This window comes from Centropristis striata, chromosome 19 (assembly GCF_030273125.1).
Source record: "Centropristis striata isolate RG_2023a ecotype Rhode Island chromosome 19, C.striata_1.0, whole genome shotgun sequence".
NCBI classification, from domain to species: domain Eukaryota; kingdom Metazoa; phylum Chordata; class Actinopteri; order Perciformes; family Serranidae; genus Centropristis; species Centropristis striata.
The window spans coordinates 24101856-24112621 of record NC_081535.1 but is presented as its reverse complement, the minus strand read 5'-3'; the positions used below and the strand labels follow the sequence as shown (position 1 = coordinate 24112621).

General features: G+C 41.2%; 1 protein-coding gene across 2 annotated transcripts in view; it reads right to left on the bottom strand.

Annotated features, from left to right (window-relative positions):
• Nucleotides 1-4611: 4611 nt before the first annotated feature.
• chd1 (chromodomain helicase DNA binding protein 1) overlaps nt 4612-10766 on the bottom strand; it is a 31816-nt gene continuing 25661 nt past the window's right edge. For both annotated transcript variants that reach the window (XM_059357573.1, XM_059357574.1), the window contains exons 34-36: nt 10707-10758; nt 8775-9066; nt 4612-6191 (exon numbers count right to left, since the gene is read on the bottom strand). In XM_059357573.1, coding sequence (XP_059213556.1) covers nt 5909-6191; nt 8775-9066; nt 10707-10758 — 627 coding nt within the window. In that variant the 3' untranslated portion in view covers nt 4612-5908. The remainder of the gene's footprint in view (nt 6192-8774; nt 9067-10706; nt 10759-10766) is intronic.

Sequence of the window (10766 nt, the reverse complement as noted above, 5' to 3'; positions counted from 1 at the left end):
TGAAAAAAATGTTATGTAGAAGTGTTAAGGGCTGTACTCTGATGAAACATGAGAAGTTGGAGCAGATGGGGAAAAGAATGGAAAAGTTATAACGATCTCGTGTTTTATGGCGAGACGCCATATTTTGGCACCATGCCACGCCCACATATTGTGAAGGTCAGAAAAGGTGTTGATAAGTTGTGTTCCCCAAAGCCTTGTGATGGTACTGACCAAGTTTGAAGTCAATGGGATTAAATCTGTTGGAGAAGTTATGTAAAGTATGCAATGTGGTCATTTTATGAAAGGGGGCGTGGATAAAGCATAAGGGGCGGGGCTTTATGAAAAAATTGTTATGTAGAAGTGTTAAGGGCTGTACTCTGATGAAGCATGAGAAGTTTGGAGCAGATGGGGAAAAGAATGGAAAAGTTATAACGATCTCGTGTTTTATGGCGAGACGCCATATTTTGGCACCATGCCACGCCCACATATTGTGAAGGTCAGAAAAGGTGTTGATAAGTTGTGTTCCCCAAAGCCTTGTGATGGTACTGACCAAGTTTGAAGTCAATGGGATTAAATCTGTTGGAGAAGTTATGTAAAGTATGCAATGTGGTCATTTTATGAAAGGGGGCGTGGATAAAGCATAAGGGGCGGGGCTTTATGAAAAAATTGTTATGTAGAAGTGTTAAGGGCTGTACTCTGATGAAGCATGAGAAGTTTGGAGCAGATGGGACAAAGAATGGAAAAGTTATAACGATCTCGTGTTTTATGGCGAGATGCCATATTTTGGCGCCATGCCACGCCCACATATTGTGAAGGTCAGTAAAGGTGTTGATAAATTGTGTTCCCCAAAGCCTTGTGATGGTACTGACCAAGTTTGAAGTCAATGGGATTAAATCTGTTGAAGTTATGTAAAGTATGCAATGTGGTCATTTTATGAAAGGGGGCGTGGATAAAGCATAAGGGGCGGGGCTTTATGAAAAAATTGTTATGTAGAAGTGTTAAGGGCTGTACTCTGATGAAGCATGAGAAGTTTGGAGCAGATGGGGAAAAGAATGGAAAAGTTATAACGATCTCGTGTTTTATGGCGAGACGCCATATTTTGGCACCATGCCACGCCCACATATTGTGAAGGTCAGAAAAGGTGTTGATAAGTTGTGTTCCCCAAAGCCTTGTGATGGTACTGACCAAGTTTGAAGTCAATGGGATTAAATCTGTTGGAGACGTTATGTAAAGTATGCAATGTGGTCATTTTATGAAAGGGGGCGTGGATAAAGCATAAGGGGCGGGGCTTTATGAAAAAATTGTTATGTAGAAGTGTTAAGGGCTGTACTCTGATGAAGCATGAGAAGTTTGGAGCAGATGGGGAAAAGAATGGAAAAGTTATAACGATCTCGTGTTTTATGGCGAGACGCCATATTTTGGCACCATGCCACGCCCACATATTGTGAAGGTCAGAAAAGGTGTTGATAAGTTGTGTTCCCCAAAGCCTTGTGATGGTACTGACCAAGTTTGAAGTCAATGGGATTAAATCTGTTGGAGAAGTTATGTAAAGTATGCAATGTGGTCATTTTATGAAAGGGGGCGTGGATAAAGCATAAGGGGCGGGGCTTTATGAAAAAATTGTTATGTAGAAGTGTTAAGGGCTGTACTCTGATGAAGCATGAGAAGTTTGGAGCAGATGGGACAAAGAATGGAAAAGTTATAACGATCTCGTGTTTTATGGCGAGATGCCATATTTTGGCGCCATGCCACGCCCACATATTGTGAAGGTCAGTAAAGGTGTTGATAAATTGTGTTCCCCAAAGCCTTGTGATGGTACTGACCAAGTTTGAAGTCAATGGGATTAAATCTGTTGAAGTTATGTAAAGTATGCAATGTGGTCATTTTATGAAAGGGGGCGTGGATAAAGCATAAGGGGCGGGGCTTTATGAAAAAATTGTTATGTAGAAGTGTTAAGGGCTGTACTCTGATGAAGCATGAGAAGTTTGGAGCAGATGGGGAAAAGAATGGAAAAGTTATAACGATCTCGTGTTTTATGGCGAGACGCCATATTTTGGCACCATGCCACGCCCACATATTGTGAAGGTCAGAAAAGGTGTTGATAAGTTGTGTTCCCCAAAGCCTTGTGATGGTACTGACCAAGTTTGAAGTCAATGGGATTAAATCTGTTGGAGACGTTATGTAAAGTATGCAATGTGGTCATTTTATGAAAGGGGGCGTGGATAAAGCATAAGGGGCGGGGCTTTATGAAAAAATTGTTATGTAGAAGTGTTAAGGGCTGTACTCTGATGAAGCATGAGAAGTTTGGAGCAGATGGGACAAAGAATGGAAAAGTTATAACGATCTCGTGTTTTATGGCGAGATGCCATATTTTGGCGCCATGCCACGCCCACATATTGTGAAGGTCAGTAAAGGTGTTGATAAATTGTGTTCCCCAAAGCCTTGTGATGGTACTGACCAAGTTTGAAGTCAATGGGATTAAATCTGTTGAAGTTATGTAAAGTATGCAATGTGGTCATTTTATGAAAGGGGGCGTGGATAAAGCATAAGGGGCGGGGCTTTATGAAAAAATTGTTATGTAGAAGTGTTAAGGGCTGTACTCTGATGAAGCATGAGAAGTTTGGGGCAGGTGGGACAAAGAATGGAAAAGTTATAACGATCTCGTGTTTTATGGCGAGACGCCATATTTTGGCACCATGCCACGCCCACATAGTGTGACTTTCGGTAAATATTTGAATAACTTTTGATCCCAAAGGCCTTGTGATGGTACTGACCAAGTTTGAAGTAAACTAACCCTAACCCTAACCCTAATTAGGGTTAGGGTTAGGGTCGTGGCTAACCCTAACCCTAATTAGGGTTAGGGTTAGGGTTAGGGTTAGGGTTAGCCGCAACCCTAACCCTAACCCTAACCCTAATTAGGGTTAGGGTTAGGGTTGTGGCTAACCCTAACCCTAATTAGGGTTAGGGTTAGGGTTGTGGCTAACCCTAACCCTAACCCTAATTAGGGTTAGGGTTGCGGCTAACCCTAACCCTAACCCTAATTAGGGTTAGGGTTAGGGTTAGGGTAAGGGTTGCGGCTAACCCTAACCCTAACCCTAACCCTAATTAGGGTTAGGGTTAGGGTTAGCCACAACCCTAACCCTAACCCTAATCAGTTTACTTCAAACTTGGTCAGTACCATCACAAGGCCTTTGGGATCAAAAGTTATTCAAATCTTTACCGAGAGTCACACTATGTGGGCGTGGCATGGCGCCAAAATATGGCGTCTCGCCATAAAACACGAGATCGTTATAACTTCTTCATTCTTTGTCCGATCTGCTCCAAACGTCTCATGCTTCATCAGAGTCCAGCCCTTAACACATCTAAATCATAATAATTCATAAAGCCCCGCCCCTTATGCTATATCCACGCCCACTTTCATTAAATGACCACATTTCATATTTTAATGAACTCCTCTTACAGATTTAACCTGATTGACTTCAAAGTTGGTCAGTACCATCACAAGGCCTTCGGTATCAAAAGTTATCAAATGCTTTACTGACCGTCACACTATGTGGGCGTGGCATGGCGGCAAATTATGCCGTCTCGCCACAACACACGAGACCGTATAACTTGACCATACATTGTCCAATCTGTCCCAAATTTCTCATATGTGATGAGGGTCCAGCCCTGAACACACCCACATATCAATATTGACACTCAGTCAGAGCGCCCCCCGCTGGCAACAGGTAGTCGCATGTTTTATAATTAGCCCTAGCAGTAGGCTTCACGTTGAGACATGAAATGTGGTACACACCATTTGGGATGCATAGGGACTGAGCCCACAGCGCCGCGCCCGACGTGGCCTCCTCCGACGGCTCCACTCTGCTCGGTCCCGTTCAGTCCTGCTTGCAGGCCTAGTTATACTTTTTTTTTTTAGAAAAATGAATCACCTTTTTGGAGTCTTTACCCATAAATCTCCACCGAAATTTACGTATTCCAGTGGTCCCGGGAATGGGTGTGGCAAAATGACTAAACAGCGCCCCCTCGAAAGTCAAGAAAATTACGCCCCCCCGCACAGGAATGTATGTACTCGCCATAAAACACAAGCTTGTTGTAACTTTTCCATACTTTCTACAATCTGCTCCAAACTTCTCATGCTTCCTCAGAGCCCTTAACACTTCTAAATAACAATATTTCATAAAGCCCCGCCCCTTATATTTTATCCACACACCCTTTCATAAATTGAGCATGTTGCATACTTTAACAAACTCCTCCAACTGATTTAATCCTATTGACTTCAAACTTGGTCAGTACAAGCCCTTTGGGAACAAACGTTATCAAAAACTTTACTGACCGTCACACTATGTGAGCGTGACATGGCGGCAAAATATGGCACCTCGCCATACAACACGAGACTATATATAAATGACCACACATTTTCCAATCTGTCCCAAATTTCACACACGTGATTAGGGTCCAGCCCGGAAATTGACAAAAATATTTTGAAAAATAAACTTAAAAATAAAAGGACATTTGCTGGTAAATCCCCTCCAGCATGAGGCCCAGTGGCCTCTGATAGTGTGATGACATCAACCAACCTGGTGTCCTCCAAACATGTCTGACTTCGGGCAAATCAAAAAAATGTGACACTTTGTTGAAGAGAGTTGGTACGAGTGAGTACAGTGATTGATTTTAATGGCTTCATAAACAACTATATAAAACAGTTCATAAAAATTCATGCACTTTCAGTGTAAATTCATTTTGAAATATAGAGGAAATTTATGTACAGTGCGAACCGTAACAGTGACTTCATTCAGTTGGGTGGTTCACCACAAATATACTTGGCTGCATAGAAACATTGACATTATTGCCTACATAGAAAAGAAAACTGAAAGGTAAAGAAAAAAATATGTAAAAAGTCATTTCTTTAAGATCTAAGAGGTGCTTCTATTGAAAGACAACTGTCTTTTTCAGACTGATTTCAAAAGTCAGTTCCTTCCAACTTACCCATTTCGACACACTGAAGCAAAAGAACTAAGCTCTAGTGAATAAAACTGGTTATCATTAAACAACTTTCCCTTTACCAAAAGTTACATTCTGAAGCATTATCATGAAAGAACTATTATACAGAAACTCACTCACAGAACAAAAAAGCCTGAGTTGATGGGGAAAAGTAGAGTCATAATAAATCCAAAAAGCCTGAGGAAAAAGACCACTGATTTACTATTTTACAAAAATTTACAACAGTATTACTGAAGGAAAAAACATGATACACCTCGCTCTCCAGAAGAACAATCCAGGTTATTTTTACAGCTAAGATATGTTATTAAATAATTCACGCCTGGTGGGGAAAAAAGAAAACCTGCTGAGGAAATGAGAAATGCTGTAAATGAGGTACTTCAGGTGGTGAGCCTGAGCCCAGACTGGATTCAACCAGACACCTTTACATCAACTTGTAATGCGATTCATGTGACAACTGACTGAGTTAACACTTAAATAAGGTAGGTAATCACATTAGGCATGATAGGGAGACAGAGACAGACAGACAAACATAGAGAACAGTCATAAACAGGATCCAGTGTCATTGGTTGGTGGGAATATGAGGCAGCACTCAGGGTCAATTGTGTCAGTTTCCAGAGTTAAAAAAAGTTTATAAAAATAACAAAAATGTAGCCGCATGCTGTTGAACCCAACGGTGCAGCTTTAAACTCTTTAATACAAAAATATGCTTTGACTTTTTATCTGCTGCCCAGTTTGAGCCGCTCCCTGGCGTTCAGCTCCCAGGTTCCCGAGATGAGCTGCAGCTGAAGCGAGGAGATGACAGCCATGCTGAACTGACTGATACACAGTGCTTCAAACAGCTTCCACTTGGAGTCCACAGTCCCTGTAAGGCATCTGCTGTGTTGCTGAGTCTATGGCTGCTACTAGCAGACCCAGGCAGCTCCTGTTATGTCTTGCGGCTGCTCCAGATCTGCTCTGGTGTGCTCTTGTGGTCTGACGAGTAGTCAAAAGGTGAGCGGTGTCCCATGGGTGAGCGGGAGTCGTAGGGTGATCGTTGGTCTCGGGGAGAGCGGGGCCCGCTGGCTGAGGCTCGCTGTTCTGTCTGCCAGTCTGAGTGGTAGCGGTAGGAGGAGCGGTGGTCTGAATGGGAATGATCCTTCACATCCAACCGGTGGTCTCTGCTGGGCCGGAACTCTTCCAGCTTCCTGTGCTTACCGTCATTGTAGTATCTGCACAAACACAGAGCCACAGAGCACACAACAACTAATGAGCACTTTCAATGGGAGTGGACAGCAAGGTTATTATAGTTAACGAAAACTTGAATTGAAAAAACATTTTTCGTTAACTAAAATAAAAATAAAAATGAATTTGAAAACAAAAATTGACAATGAAATTAAAACTAAAACTGATGAAAAATCCAAAACAATTATAAGCTTGTAGCTAACATGTTCTCGGTTCATTTGCATGGTTCTTCTCTTTTTATAAATTGAGTCTGAAACATCAATGATGAACATTACTGACATTAATAAATATCAACAAATATCCACCCCACATCTGTACATGGAAACTAGACATCTTTTATTTTGACATAATTCCACATAAAAAGGGTTAGGGTTAGGGAGTGTCCACCAGGAGAGTCTCAGGCCACACCCTCTCAAAAGTCCACTCACTCTGCATGACTCCACTACAAGTTAGCCCCCAGAGGGATTTAGAGACTCTGGAGGTGACGCATGGTTTCCCCCTTCGCTAACTGTGCAAAACATCAGCAGCTGAAAGCAGCATGGCTAATTATGCAGAGAGTCTCACTGGTCATAAACATAGTGATTGTGAATTAACCGGCATTGCTAACTGTGCACAGAGTGTCTGGTGCTTGTTGTAAACAAACAGAGATCGCAAAGTGAACACCTCCTGTAGCAGCAGCACATACACACTGTATTGTACGGCTAACTCGTTAAGAAGAGTAAGGAGTCGCTGGATTTGTCTCCAGCCGCTTTCTTGAAAATAGTCGCTAAGGGGGTCTAAAAAGTTGCTAAATTCAGCAACAAAGTCGCTAAGTTGGGAACACTGCTTCGCCAGCTTTTACAAATGGCGTGTGTTGTTGTCGTGTAGAGTACTACGTCACATCCTGCTTAGCGATCTATCCAATCAGTAACCAGGCTGTTTTCAGGGGAGAAAAAAAGACCCTGCTCTTCTACAGGGACTAAAAAAGTCCCGACAAAAGCCGGCTCCAGATTGCTCATATTCAAATTAGGGGCGTTTCGGCGGTGAGACTCTCCTCATTCCAGGTATTTTCCGGCTATTACCCGGTAGTGGAAACAGCCCTATTGATACCGGTACCCGATAGTACTTTTTTTCAGTACTTTACTCTCTCAGTAATAATAAAAATGTTATTTCAGTTGTAAAATTAAGCCGATAATTCACAATTTCAACATTGTTATGTTTAAAATATTGTTATTTACAACATTATTATTTATAAACATTCTACACACCACACAAAATAAAACCCCTCCCCCTGTCATTTAACCTGCCCGTCAGTCTGTCACCAGGGCATATTGTGCTGCACCAGAAGGCTACTAAAAGGTACATGCAAGTGCTTTCAGCTCGCCCCTCACCCATTTTATTACAGTATATTGCAGCAAGCGTTGTCAGTGTGGAGCTTTAAAAAAGGGTACCAAGTTTGGTACCCAACCCTAGTTAGAGTCAAGCCAAAGTATTAAGAGACAGACTGACACATTCTTTGGGTATTTAATACCCTAAAAGGCATGACTTTGGTTAAGGGACCAAACACAGGGAGATGGGGATTAAAGCTATTTTTAGAGCAGAAATTATTCATTTTATACTCTGAAACATAGTCTGCATACCTATCATACTATTGTGCATATGCATACTATAAACATATATTGCATTGTTCATCTTTACAACTGTGACCAATGATCTGGCCTTTCAGGTCATTCTTCAGTTCTATACTAAGTGTTTGCAGATATTCTGCACAATTATATAGTACAACATACAATATAGTACATTTCTTTTGTTCACACTTAAATATTCATATTGAATGTGATTGGTTGTTAGATACTTCTGTGGAAGTTCAAAGATTGAGTGAGCCAGGGACAGAGGAGCTAAAAACAAACCAGCATTCGGTTTTGCTTTCTTGAACTTTCTGCCCAGTGTCACATAGTACAGCAGTGTGCAGCATTTCATTTGATAGAACCATGGAAATAATCACAAGATTCAGAGCTCAGGTTATTTATTGAAATCTCTGCAATCTGGGATTTAAAAAATAACCTCTGAAAAAGTGGTCTTTAGACCAGGCGTGATCTTGCAACCTGTTAACTGGCTGAATGAAGCTAAATCACTTCAACTAAACCAAATAGCTTCAACTTAAGCACTTTGAACAGAACGAGACTTATTACATTTCTAGATTTACAGAAAAACATTTACCAGTGCCGCTGAACACAAGCCAGTTTATCCAAACTTACTGTTCTTTTAACGTCATTAAACAAGCTGCAACCATGAAGACAATTACAAAATTGTACAGTGTAATGTTTCTGTTCATATTTTTGTTTTAGAAAGGTTTTATATTCTGGCTAACCTGGAAAAGGTTTTTAAAGTGCAGTAGGTGAACACAGTCCATCAGTACTTTTCAGCACTAATTTGCTTTTGAGCCAAGATGGCACCTGTACCCTATCTGGAATCTCACTGATGGACATCTGCCATAGCAACAGAGCATTTTAATCCCCGCTGATATCAGAGGATAGATAATGTGACTATAACAGTCTATTTAGTTCTTGGACAGGGCACCCATCACTTACCTGTCCTGTCTGTCTCTGTCTCGGTCTCTGTCTCTGTCCCGATCCCGGTCTCTGTCCCGTTCCCTGTCCCTGCTGTCTGGTCTGTAGTGGTCTCTGTGGTCTTTGCCATTGCTGAAAGAGGAGTACGGTCTTTTCCTGGACTCTCCTGTTGTCTTCCTGTGGGACTCTGAGCTGTGTCTTTCCTTACTGCTGCTGCTCTCTTGGTGTCGGGCTGAAGGCTGGTGCCTGTCTGAGCTGTAGCTGTCCCTGCTGCTATCATCCTGGTGAGAGTTGTCCTTCAGCCTTTCGATATCTGAGGACCAAGACCAGAAATTCATCAGTACACAGTAGGGTTGTCACGATACTACAATTTTCAACTCAATACCGATACTCAGGAAAATATTCAATACTCGATACCAATTTCGATACCACAAGGATAAAAACAAAGACCCCAAAATTTAACAGAAATGTTTTAATTAACAAGAAAAATGCAACATGCAAAAATTAACAGAACCACAGGTTAAATATTTAAAATAAAAACAGTTCTGCAAAAAGGAACTGCAACTATGATAACAAGCTTCAGGTCTGAGGTAGTGCAAAAAATAAATAAAGACAATAAACAATAATAACTAGAAAATTTCCTCTGGGGAAATTTTGAAAGGGCCACGGGGGCTACTGCCGGTGTCTGTACACTATGATGAGGTTCTTCAGAGATTTCAAACTATGCCCTTTAACCTCAAAATGTGTGTGTGTGTGTGTGTGTGTGTGTGTGTGTGTGTGTGTGTAGCGGAAATCGCATAAAGGCAATCAGATCAAAGCAATCAACAGAATTAACTGACACCTGTTCCGGCATAGTGACAGCGGAGTTGGACAGACTGACATCTCTGGCCTCGAACGGAAAGCATTTTTGGCAAAACCATAATACCAATCATTGATCTGACTTCACTTTGAGCGTCCTGAGTTCTTCCTGAACGTCTACATATGTTTTTTTTTTAAGAAAAATGAAAAAATAGCTTTGTTAGAGCGATCTACAAAAACTGTTAAATCTCCCCCTGCGTTTTTAATATGGGAGCCAATGAGGATGTTGGTGCGTGTTGGTGGCGCATCTGTGCGTCCTACACCCAAACTATAACTCTGACAGCTTTACCAGAGGATTGTGAGTGAGAAGACAAATTTTCCTACGTTTCTATGTATAAATTATTTCTGTAGAGTGGAATTTGCGGCCTGGAGCGCAGTCTTCAAATTTATTTTTGACAATTTTTTCTCTCCCTCTACACTCTGGCGATGATGTCACACACTGTGACACGAACATTCCGTGCAATACACACCCATTATAATCTTAGAATTTCTCCAAAAATGATCATGGTCATTTTTGATTGATAAAAAACTATATAACCTATCGAAATGTGGATTAATACACCAATACACAAGACTTGTGTCTACTGTTTAAAGTTTAAATGAAGTCTCTAGGTGAAATTATGCCGGAGAAGTAGACGTTTAAAAATCTCCAATTATTGTTCTTTTTCGCTCATTTTTTTCAGCCGTCCCATTCATTTCAATGCAAAATTTTGGGCAGTTTTTCGCAACTTACGTCGCGAAAAATTCGTATTATGTAGAGAAAAGTAATAGCACATCGATCCCGATCAAACAACACGTTTTGATATGTAATATGTCCTGCAACTCTTCAAGTTATAGGACTAGTAGCCGGACGAAATTGCGTCCGGAAGAGGAAGACCCCGTGGATTGCCCCGTGGCCCTAATTAGAACAATATTTTGAGGTTGTATGGTTTAGCTGTTTAATAAGTTGTTGGATCGATATTTTTGAAAATGAGTATCCTATCCGGATACAATGTTTTAATATTGATACTTTTTTGAGTATCGATACTTTTGACAACCCTAGTAACAACTTGCTCATCTTATTCTCGAAATACAACAGAAGAAAACTGAATGTACCTGCATGCTTGTAGCCGTGGGTGTTCATACTTCTAGTGTTCTGCTCCATTGCCTAAAAGA